General features: G+C 38.6%; 1 protein-coding gene across 15 annotated transcripts in view; it reads right to left on the reverse strand.

Moving 5' to 3' along the window:
• Positions 1 to 14049, reverse strand: part of FBRSL1 (fibrosin like 1) — a 382122-nt gene that overhangs the window by 339683 nt on the left and 28390 nt on the right. For 14 of the 15 annotated variants that reach the window (XM_075217007.1, XM_075217057.1, XM_075217042.1 and 11 more), the window contains one exon: positions 4579 to 5607. In XM_075217007.1, coding sequence (XP_075073108.1) covers positions 4579 to 4866 — 288 coding nt within the window. In that variant the 5' untranslated portion in view covers positions 4867 to 5607. Of the gene's footprint in view, positions 1 to 4578; positions 5722 to 14049 lie in introns of those variants that run through there. The other variant, XM_075217013.1, reaches the window with a different exon arrangement.

Raw genomic sequence — 14049 nt, forward strand, 5'->3', positions numbered from 1 at the left:
TACAGCATATTTCCAGGGATCAGAAAAATTTTACATATTTAAGTAATAAAAGTAAACCGACATACAGCACTAATATAGAACGGTTAAATCATTATAATTAACACAGCACAATTTAATAAAATGCTGTCTTGTACAGGAAGCTTAGAATTCTAGATAAAACCATCAGTGTTCTTCTCTTTTCCAAGTAGATACTACTTGTTATCAGTGACATTTAGGCTCAGTGCTCTCCTTGCCCATTTAATAGGGTTTGACTTCAAGAGAGGCTTTCATAAGATGCATTATGAAACTTGGATGAAAAGGAATGGTTTATTAATGCACTGTGGTCAAGGGGAGATTCATGACACAGCACAGGGATGACTTGCATTGTGGCAGTGCTTATTACTTAATTCAGAAACACAAAGGGAATTCTGTGCACTAAAAGCTGGATGAGGCTTAAGCTGATGAAAAACAAAAGCGACAATTAAGGTGTTAAATGGGTGACATTCTTTGTAATGAGAGATGGAAGATCAGCACATCACAAGTGTGAGTTATTACTGTGTCCCACTATTTACATTTTTCCTGTGACAGAACAAGACTCTTAATAAAAGAATAATACGCTCTTGTCTTTGAGATGCTTTTGTGCTTCACAATCCTCCTTTAAGACAAAAAAAGTGTCTTTTATTTTGTTTAATGACTGCAAGACAGAGCAGAGAAGGCCAATTTCTCCTAATCATTGACTGCTGTAAAAAGTGAATGGAATACAAAAGGAGAACTACTTGAAGAAACAAAACAGCGTGGTTACAGCTCCCAACTAGATGTTTTTCTAAAGTCTGCAATTAAAAATAAAAATAGAAGACAGAACGGGAACTCTAGAATTGGCCAGGAAAACAAGACTGGCTGTTTAAGCACTTTTAATGGGTACATTAAGAACTCCCAAGTCTTGCCAATGACCCTTTCCTCCAGCAGGTTTGGGATATACACTGCAGAGTAAACAAGAAGTTTACTAAAGAATCTCAGCAGCGCTCTTACCTGTAGCAGACACATAAGAACAATGAACAGGATACTGCACACAAATATCTACAGTCATCACTAAATGTAAAGGAGCTGGCCATCCAAGGGTTATTATGCTCATTATTTGTTTGTGGGCTGAAAAGGAATGTGTCACAGGACTATTACTAAGCAGTTACTTTTCATCACTTTGTAAGTGTATTCACAACAGCTGGAAGGACCTCTGCAATCACTATTGAGTACTTCTGATAATCAGGCACTTATAGCAAGGCATGGATGGAAGTATCCAGACTGTAATATAGGGGGAAACACGCTAATTTTACATACTAGAAACAACTGCCCAGGGCAAAAGATAATAAAATAAACCATAGAATCTGAATTGGGTATTATGATAGGGTTAAACACTTTGTCAGGGACATGATTGTGTTTTACACCAGAAAACAATTTCAAATCCTAAAAGGGGCATGTTTTATATGGAATTCATCGTCATTCCTATGGTGTACATTGATCTGTAATTTACCCACTTCTAGTACTGCCACAAACCGCTGGTCAATACCTAGACCCTCCCTCCAATTACATAACTACATCATTTTATTAAGACTCCAGCATATTGGTTGCCTTTGTCAAATGCAGCAATTATTACATATGATCACAGGTATACTATGTATTGTCAACTGATAACATATCCATAAACTTTGTACATGTTGATTAAAACTCCCCATAACAGAGCTATTATTAAAAGATCAATAATCTGAATATATCAAACTGTTTCATGCAAAACAAATATTAAAAGCTGCCGTTAACTATAATATGTCCCTGTAGTGAGTGAAGCTTACCGTCAGTTTCATTAGTCTATACTTGCCAACTCCATTATTTTAGGCCTTTGTAGCATGAAAACCATACATTAAAAATGGTTGGCCACAATAATAAATATACATTTAGGAGTCAGTCTAGCATATGTAGGCACAAGCCAGGTACAGTTTCCTCATTGTGATCAATTAAGCCATGCCTTATAAAATGGATTTGTGTATTATCCTGCTTTTATGATAGGGGCAAAGCTGTCACAGAGAACAGAGTCTAACACATTGTATACTGCTCTGCTAAATAACCAGCAAGCCACAGAAAACAACAAGTAAATGATTTATGGCATTGCTAACACAAGTAAAAGGGGGTGGCCCAACCTAAACACTATTCACCAGAAGACGTAGCTTGTATATTGGGGAGAAGATGCTGAGGAAACAGAAGAATTACTGTGAAACAGAAAAAACTGGAGCGGTTTGCAGTCTACAAAAAGAAAAGGATTTAATAAAAATAAACACTCCTCTCTACTTTGTAGAGGCAAGCACTGTTTACTTAGTAAATGTTGTTTACTTAAGTAGTGACTTGCCTAAAATTACTAAGCACTCAGGTAAGCTCTGTATTACGGCTGAAGACTCCAGTTAAAGAAGAAGTATGTCCAACTTTATTAAGCAGATAAATGGCAGATTGATCATTGCTGCAGTTATTAAAGCCCCACTGACACATTGCTTTACAGCTTTCAGCAACATAGCTTATTTAACAAGCAATATGTTTATTCATGCCTCATCTCTTATTTCATGGGGGAGCAATGTCTTTTTGTTTTAATCATTGCTACATGTCTCTTCCCATCATTTCCCGCTTGGAGTGTGGGAAATAGTCAGCAGTGGCCGACAAACTGAGTCTTGTCAGCAGGTGTCAGGTACAAATACGTCTGTCAGAAAGTGTCACAACACAATTTGCAGATGTGATATCTACAATGAAAGTTACTGTTAATCACATCACATTACCTGTAAAGTGTTTTCATTTTTATCCTTATTAAAAAGAAAGTTGAGTGGTAAACAACATACACAAAAGTTATCAGATTGACATACAGAGACTAGTGAAAAGTATTCACCAACTACTTACCAGCATTGTCGGGAAATAAACACAAACTCAGAACATATCCAGCCAACGCTGACAGCAGATCAGCCATATTTGCCACATAAAAACAAACACCTACTCTGAGAAACCAAGTGACCTATGATGCATTTAGAGGTTCTGTCTACACATGGACATTTAACAACAATCTCACTTTATCACTGCAAATAACAATCTTCTTAAAACATAATCTAAGACCAGTACAAAAATGCACACGCTTCAGTGTTAGAAGCCATTATTAGTTTTCCCTCTGAACAAACACACATCTAAAAAAGGTTAACAATAATATTAACACTTAGGGTACTGTATTACACACAGTTTCCAGGTTTGGATTACATTTCGTTAGCAATTAACAAACCTGACAGACACTAAATAGGCAGAGATTGTTATGGATAGAGTGATTTTTAAGACATAATTCAAGAATATGAAGGCAAATATTCCCAATATTATGACAGAAGCATCTGACTCATAGACAGGACCATTACACATATAGACAGACAACACTATGCTTTTGTTAAATGACATCAGTTACCTTCAATACTTATACTCTGTCAGGTAATTATATCATGTATTAGCTTTTATGCTTGTATAGTTTGAACTTTACTCTGAAGGAGATAAAACACCAGACCTGAATAACAATGCATCACAAGTTTCCATAGTACTAGGGGGTGTTTTGACACATGTTGCTAAGGGGTGCAATGCAGATGTCAGATTATCACTGCATTCATGAGGTTTTAATGAGTAACTTAATAAGCTCTATAGATTTACATACTCAGTTTTAATACAGCTAATGACAGCTGGAGTTTCTAATATCTACTGAAAAAAACAAATGCAAGTTAGCAAATCACATAAGCAACACATACATGCAGATTCAATTTGGCCGCAAAGTTCCTCAGAATATCGCAGCCTCGCATTTTTCCCGTTACTACTATAAAAAGTAACGCTCGTTTGTGCGTTCACCTCTTTGGGACACGAGCAAAAATTAGTATTATTCTGTAAAACAAAGATCTGTGCAAGGTGTCTCGCAGCCGTTCTGGGGGCACCTCACACAGATTTTATTTATACAATTGAGTTCCCCCAATAATGTGTAAATACATACAACTGAAAATACATCTATGGAAACACTTATAAACAAAGACATACGTGCCACCATTACATCTTATTCATTCATAAAACTGAACAAATGGCTACAATTATGACTACTGGGGAATGTTGTCTAAAATGGGAACAACCAGTAAACTAAACATGGGCACAGCCAGTGACATTTTCCTATTGGTAATGCCTGTTAAATGCATGTCCTCTCAACAGTTTTGCATAATAATTGAAATAACCACAAAATCCTACATTTACTGTTGTAAGGAACCACATCTGTATAGGTGAGAGAATGGCATCATTTAGAGCCCACTGAAGCAAATAAATACACTTTCACTCAGTATTACATACCCTCCTTTACACAGAGAACATGATTTAAACAGCAGTGTGTGTAATATCTCATCAGGAGTAAATAAAACATTGTTATGGGCACAACACAATATCATGCTTTAATAAAAATACAGGAGATGCATTAACCCAAGATCCACAAGGAATAAACCATGAAACTAAAACACAGATAACCAGTACATCAACCATAAATAAGATGGTATGACCCATTCTTACCTCTAAGGCTTCTAGGGTATTGAAGCTGGCAATTGCAAACCCATCAATTATATCCTCCTCCTGAGAACTGGATTCTCTCCTCTTACGTCTGGGCGGTCTGGCATTTCTGGCTGAAGCAGCTGGATTTTTACCATTCTGATTTGAATTCTCCTTTCCCAGGCCCCTTTCAGCTTCTGAGCCAGAGGAGGGGCTCTGGTTTCGGGGATCCCTGACAGATGGGTCTCTTCTCCTCACCCTGTCCCTTTGAGACCTGGATCTCCTGCTTTGCTGTTTTATTTTGACATCCATTTTCTTTCAATAAAAAAATAAGCAAATTATAAATCCACAGGGAAATTCCAATGAGTGACCTTGAATCCACAAATCCAATTATTAACCACAACTGATACTGGAAACTGGATGCAATGGCTACGTATGTAAAGGAAATATTTAATATAATGTGTGTATATGTATATATATATATATTTATAAATATATAATCCAGTAAAGAACTGTACACTTTTTTTCAGTAGTCCAAAGATTGAATTTCAACAATATAGACTACTGCTTAGTAGTTATTATTTCCTGCACTCAAATTAAATTTTGCTTAGTAACCACTTGTATTGCAACTTTTCCGTGCCATTAAATTGCCACAATATTTCCCATTTGCATGGCTCAGACCCTGCCCAAGATCCTTTAAAGGCAGCAGCAGCAGCATCCTGGTGAAGAAGGAGAGGGAGGGGGGTCAGAAATCCCTCATGTTGTGGTGGTGGGAGGGAAGTAAGGACACCCCTCCACAAATGTAAATCTCTTTCTCTCCCTTCTCTTGTCGGGTGTATCAATCTCACAGCAGATGCACAGAAATCAGCAGTGGGAGAAGGAATAAAGCCCCAGATACTAATCACAGACACTGAATGCCGATCCTCTGCCTCTTCTGTGCTGCCTGTGCCATTCTTTCTCTCTCTTTAAATCCCATGCATTGTCGGTCCGGATGGGGTGCTGGACGGAACCTCTCGGCCACCCCCGGTGCTCCGGGTCACCGATCCTCCGATCCTACAAGCAGAGACAAACAGGGGAGATGTTAGATCAGCGATCGGAGCTCTTAAAGAGACAGGAGGGGGAGGAAATGTTCTCCTCTCTGAATTGTACAGTGCAGCAGAAAAAAAGCCCAAAGCAGATAACTGACGTACTTCCGCCAGCCTGTAATTACCAGAGGAAGTGAGCGACTTTATTAGAGTTTACATTTGGCTGCCCGGGTTAACCCGTTGCTGGCAGGAACAGAGGGCACAATGCCACTGGGCTGCCTGTGTGCCCACCGAGCCCAGCTCATGCCATAGGTAGGAGGCGGCATCCAGTCACACTCTACAATCGCGATAATCGCCAGTGCCTGCAGGCCGGGAGATCTGGCCGAGGAGCAGTGTTATAATGAGCATAAAGCGCAATGTGAACTAGTCATATACCGCTAAAATGTAGTTCTCGTCCACATTGCATCTTTTACAATGTATTTTCAGTACTGAACATGTTGACTTTGATACAGCCAAATCATTCAGATAAAGTCAAATAAAAAAAACAAGTAATAAAATGCACTTTGATAATATATAACACAATTCTAACCTATACCCTATAATTCTAAGGTGAGGGGTGAAATGTTACATTAAAGCAAGTACAGCACATATCTTTTATACCTTTGTGCGCATTAGTACTTGGGGGAGAATTTAATTGGTCACATTACTGTCGAAAGTAACGCGACCTGCACACTATTACTATGGTAAAAGTGCGCACTATTACCGTACAGTCATTTTTACCACTGATTTTTGCTCGCGGGTCAGGGAGCCGCAAGCAGAAATCCAGGTTAAAATTACCGTATGAACAGTAATAGTGTGTAGGCTGCGTTACTTTTGAGAGTAACGCGGGCAAAATTCCCCCTAAGGGGGGGAATTCAATTCCCCCCGAAGTACCGCCGCGTTATAGATATTACAGTTATTACAGTAATATTAACCAGGCTTTCTGCTCGCAGCTCAGGGAGCTGTAAGCAAAAAGCCGGCGTTAGAACTACCGTAAGAACGGTAATTATGCACACTATTACCGTAATAACGGTAATAGTTTTAGCGCGGCAGCACTTCGGGGGGAATTGAATTCCCCCCTAAGAATGCTCATAAAATGCTAGTGAAAGCAGCTACAGTACATTTTAAGACCAGGCCCGGGGCTACTCCGCACAGCATGGGTGAAGGCAGCTGCATAACCCCTGCAGGATGCACTGTGGAAGAGAAAGCCCACAGAGGGGAACTGACAGGTAATCAGTTCCTGACCATTACAGGGAGGATGGAGCAGCAACAGGTAAGTGGGGTTGGAAGAAGGATTTAATATACTTGGTGGAAAGTTGATGTTGAGGGGTTAGGCATAATGAGGGAGTTAATTATGAGGGTGAGAGGATTAATGATCTTAATGGGGTACTTTTGATGACGCTGAGGGAGTTAATAATTAATGGTTAATAAATATAAATGGGATTATTTAATGGTGCACATTACGTATGGTGATGAGGGAGTTAATGATTAGAAGTGGGTTCATTTGTAATGTGGGGGTTAATTAATGATGGGAAGGTAAATGCTGATAAAATTATTATGAAGAGAGATTTAATGATTTTGAGGAGGTTAATGACAGGATTGATTGATGAGGGGGGCAATTATCATGAGGGGTTAATTTTGAGGATTTGGGTGTTACTTATTATGTTGGACTGCTGCTGTGTGCTTGGCCCCGATATTAAAATTTCCAAGCCAGAGCCTGCATATAATGTGTTAGGACACAGGTAGTAAAGGTGCCTAAAAATGACTGCTGGTGACAAACTTTTGGGAGCTATTACTATGCATGTCAATTGTTGTACATCATCCCTGGCAACTGCTACATGTAAATTGACTTCTGAATTCTACATTATTTTGCCCAACTCTGACTTAAACTATTAGCATATTTTTGTGAATATATATACACATACACACACCTTAAAGGACCACTAAGACCCCTAATACCCAATCTTTGCATTTTCAGGTATGAACCGTGGATGTAGACATGTTGGTCAGTGTCAACCTGACTTTCCACTGCTGTTTAAAAAGTAAAGTTTTGCCTGCACATCCCATTAGAGATAACTATATTTAAGACATATTTACGTCCCGTGTATGAATCCATCAATACACACACTGCACATACTTTCCAACTCTCCCGCAATGCCCGGGAGACTCCCGAAATTCGGGTCGGTCTCACATACTCTCGGGAGAGCTGTCAAGTCTCCCACATCCCACAATTGCGGGGCTAAAAGGATGTGATTCGAGGCAAAATGACACGTTCTGTCACGCCCCGCCCTCTAGACACGCCCCTCTCCCGGATACAACTTGCCAAAAGTAGGCAAGTATGATACTGCATTTGTGCAGAGCAAACCAGTAAAGGTATTGGTTGCCTCTTAAGAATACAGTTACTTGAGTATAAACCCCTCATTTATTTAGGTATATTTTCGAGCTACAGCTTTTTGACATATTTTAATGCCAAATACTGGCTTTACTTGCAGATTAATGCTCACATCAGAAATCTGCAAGTAAACAGAAAGCACAAACATAACATATCACTGCAGCTATAATATAGATAATCAGGCATATAATTGCAGTAAACCTTCTCTCGTTTAGAAGTCCATGGCTTCCACAAATGCTGTGTCATGCTCTGGGAAGAGAAACACCCACAAGTGTGAATCTGTTTGATGCAGAGAGACTATAATGCTCCTGTATCCCTGGGGATTCATTCATACAGGAGACAAGTAATGGATGTATAGTTGTGCATTATTTGCTACAACAGCAAAAAAAATGGTAAACATTTGCCATGGTACTCTATCATGGGAATTAGAACAGTCTCTATTCCTAGACTATGGATACAGCATCTGTGTAGGTCAGTCACATCTACAGCAGTGATGGTTGACAATATAGAATACACCAAGGCACCATTAGGCCCTATTTGTAACTCCTTTATGGGCTCTTTCAACTTTTTTTTTCAATACTCAACAAAAACAGCTGTTAATAATTTTATAATGTGCTGATTACAAGTTATACAGCCTAAGGGGTATATTTACTAAACTGCAGGTTTGAGAAAGTGGAGATGTTGCCAATAGCAACCAATCAGATTCTAGGGGGGTATTCAATTGTAGGCGGGATTGCCGAAAATCCCGCGGTCCGCGCACGATTACCGATATTACGGCAATCGTGCGCAGAAAAACATGTAATACGGTAACTTACTCGCTGGTTTTCAGCTCGCAGCTCCCTGAGCCGCGAGCCGAAATCCAGCTACAAATTACCGTATTCCATGTATTAGTTTTTCCGCGGCGGGATTTTCGGCGATCCCGCTGACAATTGAATATGCCTCTAGGTGTCATTTTGTAGAATGTACTAAGTAAATTCTAACTAGAATCTGGTTGCTATTGGCAACATCTCCACTTTCTCAAAACTGCACTTCAGTAAATATACCCCTAAGTGTTGATCTTCCAGCTACTGGTATATGATCTGTGCCCCTGAGCTATTTATAAATTAAACCACACTCAGAATTAAATGTGATCCATCCTTCTTCCATCATGTATTTGTTGTAACATTTGTGTGCAAGCCCTTGCTGGTATAGGGATCACTGATCACTATTTTTAAAAGTTGTCAAATTGCAGTTGTGTCTTGTTCCACTGCTTTAATGTAAAATATTAAAAAAAATGCTTGTACAAACAATATTACATAATAGAAGCCTGAGCATCTTCAGCATGAACCAGCCCTGTACCAGACTGAGGAAAATACCCTTAGGTATAACAATTGAAAGTACATTAAGTTAAAGAGAACATGAAGCAGTTGTATGCATCCACTCTCTGTATGACAATATGACATACATGTTGTTCCTAAACAGTGCTAAATATTGTAACTGGTAAAAAGTCCATGAATTTCTAGAATTCTTCTCAATTAAGTTTCTTTCAACTACTCCTATATCAGCATTAACTGTTATTATGTAAGTTTCAGAACTGCAGGAGTTGGAAACCTGGGTAGATATGTCAGTTAACTCTTTCTCCACTGCACACATTCATTTAACAGAGAGTGCTGCAGTTTTCAGGAACTGTGTGTTTTCTTTTTATAATCAGTAGTGAAGTAACTCCTATTTGCTACTGAACTTTTGAGTGATAACAGGTCCCTTCCAAGCTGGGGTGGGGTGTGAATACTTCCATCACCACTTACACCGCTTTTAAGAGCATGGACAACAAGAACTAATATTATTGAGAGATGATAGATTTGGGGGGTATCAGGCAATGCCTCAGAGTAGCACAAGGAGAGCTGAATGTACATCTCAAATTAAGGAATGTTTTAGGACCAATTTACATCTGAGCTCTCTCCTGGTACACTCACCATGAGCAAACTGTCTTCTTTTCATGTAAAATGCTGCTAAGCATATAAACCTGTATAAAAGCACTGCATACTACTGCTGCATTTACAACATGTTCATATGTAAATGGGAGAAACTGCTGTCATAGGGATCAAAAGTCCCAATAATAGCTGCATTTTACATGTGGTTTGAATGCTTAGATGTAAACAAGCCCTTGGGCTGGTGTCATAAGGATTGATTTACCCATGGACATCTTTTAGCCTTAGGAACCGCCAGCAGCTTGCGTGAAAGGAACTCTGTGCTTACACTGCTTGGTATGTGCCGACATCAAGAGTGGCTAAGCCTTGGGTTTATATGGCTAAACTTTACAGGTACACAAAGCACAAGCTTGAAAGGTGACACAAAGTGTATTCATGTAAATAACAAAAGACTGCAAATTGGATGTTAATGAGAAAAAAAAAGTCACATGGTTGAAAAAACAAACAATCAAACATTAGTATGTGAGAAAAAAAGGTACTGAAAAGGAGTTTTTTTTCAAACGGTTATAAAAAAAAGTAGATACATTAAAATTTATTTTAGGCAATCATGCTAAAATATCCTTAGTATACAACTCACTTACACAATAATGTTTTTTTATTCTACTTTTTTTGCTCACAGTGGGAATAAATCCAACAAGTCAGCAGTCTGTCAGAGATCTGTAGAACCAAATCATGACTAACCTCTGAAACCTTTTGTAAGCAGCACAACAGGTCACAAATGGGAAAAAGTGATTTATTTCTATATAGAACATCACTTTCTTTTAAGCAGTGTTTCTATTGGCAATAATGAACCAGTACAAGTACCCCTTCCTATGTGTACAAGCCTTATTATACCACAAGTATACCCTTCACAAATATGTAAATACCATTAAGTAGTTTGGGTGACAATTTGGACATGTGTATTCTAGCACTCCCACTCATGATCTAACTGTATTAATGATTTATATGTTAATATGATGGTTTAAGTACAACATGTGACCTTTATGCACAAAGCCCACTTTACATCAAATGGGTGTCCCGATATTCTTATCAAAATTCTGCGAGTACTCCTTCCTGATGTCCTACCTCCACTAAATACCTGCCACTACTGCAGATAGCCTTTTTATGTCATTGCTAATGGGAGGCCTGACAGAAGCACAAACACACCAGCTGCTACACTGCTGACAAAACAAGACCTATTGCAATAAGAGCATTTTATAAAATGTCCCACAACAACTTCAGGCCTGACCAGTCAAAGGATAAGTGTCAAGTTTTCTTGATGCAATGGTTACTTACATTCTACAAATGTTGAGCTGCAGACCCTGCCTGTAGGCTCTGATCCACTATTACAGTTATAACAGTGTTCTCCCCAGCACCTATTTCCCAGGTGCTCCACCCAGCTGTTTTTACTTGCCACCCAGCTCTTGGGAGGGGAGTCCGACTGAGTTCTATTATAACAACAGGAAAAAAAAAACACTGTTTATCCCAGGGTTTCCCAAACCCAGTCCTCAGGGCTCCCTAACAGTGCAGGTTTTCCGGATCACATGTGACATAATTAGGACCACCTGTGGATCTGTTACAAAGTGTCAGTCAGTAATGAATACACCTGTGCTCCAGCAAGGAGATATGGAAAACCTGCACTGTTGGAGAGCCCTGAGGACTGGGTTTGGAAAACCCTGGTTTATCCTATAAGAACAGGCACTATGTGAGCACTACAGCTAGCAGTGTGTGTGTTAGACCACTGATCACTAGTCTGACCAGTCCTGGCAGGTGTGGGCAATAACCTCCAACATTTTTCAATATTATTGAAAACTGCCCCCACCGGGCTACTTCTTAATGCCATCCAGCTGGCAAAGTTGTCTGGAAAGAACACTGTACAAGGGAATATTTATATCTCGTATCACTTATTTATGTACTTAATTGTATGCTATCAACCATTAAAGAGTACCTCCACATTAAAAAATAAGAATACTTAAATGTTTCGATTTGGGAAGTAAACACATAAGGAAGTACATGGGACAAGACCTTAACAGTAGATGTTGTCCATGGACAAGGCTTTCAATGTCTACATTTGTTATTTATTCAGCCAGAATTACTTATTTTTTCCACTTGATTGGGCAAGAGACTGTTGTCAAACAATGTATAACCTTTAAATTGGATCCCTTGTGTGTTTGGAGGAGAGTCTAACTAAATCAAAGGGCTTAAAGGCACTCAAACACCGCCTAATCTACCACTCTATTCAAATGACACCTGAACTAGTATTAACAAGTGGCAAGATCAGTGTGATGATGTCATTGGACATATCACATATACCTGATTGACCAGATTTCTCAGGGCAGTCTGCATTTAGACACAGCCAAAGGATGATGCTGTCCTACTATGTTGCCGGAGATACCTTGGATACCAGGGGAAACAATTTAAACAAGAGCTCTAGGAAATTATGCATTAAAATTAACATTCATACCTTAAAGAAAACTAAATGGACATTTGAAAAAAAGACATCTCATTTAAACCAATTATAGCTAAGGGTTTAAATATTATGTTGAACCATTTCTAGCTCTTTAAATCATGTAAATCTAATTAAAGCACCTGGACCACTTTTTAATTTATATAATCCAGCCCAGGTGTCCTCAGTTTTTTGCGCTTTTTAATATATTGTTTGGTCAGTCATGGTCAATAGACAGCAATGAAGTCTATATTATAGAAATAAAGCAAAGAACAAACATTATTTGAGTCACAGGGGAATGTGTTCTATTCATACCCATTATATTTAATGAATTGAAAATCATAATTGAAATATAAATAATAAGCATTTTGCAAAGAACACAGGGAAAACAATAATATTCCATTAGACATTGATTGTAAGAATCAAATGTATATTTTCCCTTGCCAAATCAATCCTGCATCTTACAAAAGAAAGTATATCTGGGGTTATATTCTGAATCCAATGGCTTTCCACAGTTATGTTCATTATGCATTACAATTCTATGCAAATGCTAAGTGATCAGAGGCTGTAAAATGAGATGCATGATAAGGGATGCAAGCCTCTAGCACAGAAAAGCAGTGAGATTACTACTGATGCCAGGGGAACCGTTAGCAATGCAATTTGTGCTGGTTTACAATGCATTATACATCCACAAGTTATGAAAGCATCTTTATTCTGACCTGAAATTTCTAGTAACCTCTCATTTTTTTTAAGTAGAATTTTTCTTTTCTTTTTTTTTTTTTTTTTAAAACTGCATCCGCTGTTCACAGGACAGGAAATGTTATAATGTATTCGGACAAAGCAGAAATATGCTACAAGGTAGTCAATAGAAACTAGGATAAATGAGAGCAGCAATCCAGGCTACTTTATAACAATCCAATCTGAGTCCTATGAGGAACACTGTATAACTTTTCCAGTTGAGGCTCCTCTCTATACTTGCCCAAATAACTCATTTTAGAGCACTGCATGGCCAGTAAACTAAAGGATGCATCCACACTAAAGCTAGTGACATACAGCCTCTTTGAATACCTGTGCATGATACTCTGCTTCTGCACTCTCTATTTGCTTATATATAGTCTATTTGCCTATGTGAACCACAGAGTTCCTGGGAGACGAGTGCAGGAAAGCTCTGGGTACGTGTAATCTGCCTTTGCATCCTGAGAATACTTATTTACCTCTAAAGCATATAACCATGTACAACATAAGTGGTAATTTCATCAACCAGCCCCAAATCACTGTGTTGGGGTCTGAAATGATCAACCAAGCCAAGCATAACTAGGATGTACTTTTTATTAAGTAGACAGTAAACCCTGTCAGGTAGTGCTAATCAAGAAAAAAACAATTCGATAAACAATTAGATATCTTCAATTTAGCCTTCCATTTGTGAGGCCAACATAATAGACTCAGTTGTTTGGCATTTGCTAGGGAACACTTGGAAATTATGTAATATAAATATATTATACAATGATGATTAGCACCTCTAAAATGGAGCATTCATATAGTAAAATAATAGATTATGTTTACAACATAAACCTACAGAAAGTACAAGCTCAAGTGTAAGGGGTATATTTACTAAACTGCGGGTTTGAAAAAGTGGAGATGTTGCAT

This window comes from Mixophyes fleayi, chromosome 1 (genome assembly GCF_038048845.1).
Source record: "Mixophyes fleayi isolate aMixFle1 chromosome 1, aMixFle1.hap1, whole genome shotgun sequence".
Classification (NCBI taxonomy): domain Eukaryota; kingdom Metazoa; phylum Chordata; class Amphibia; order Anura; family Limnodynastidae; genus Mixophyes; species Mixophyes fleayi.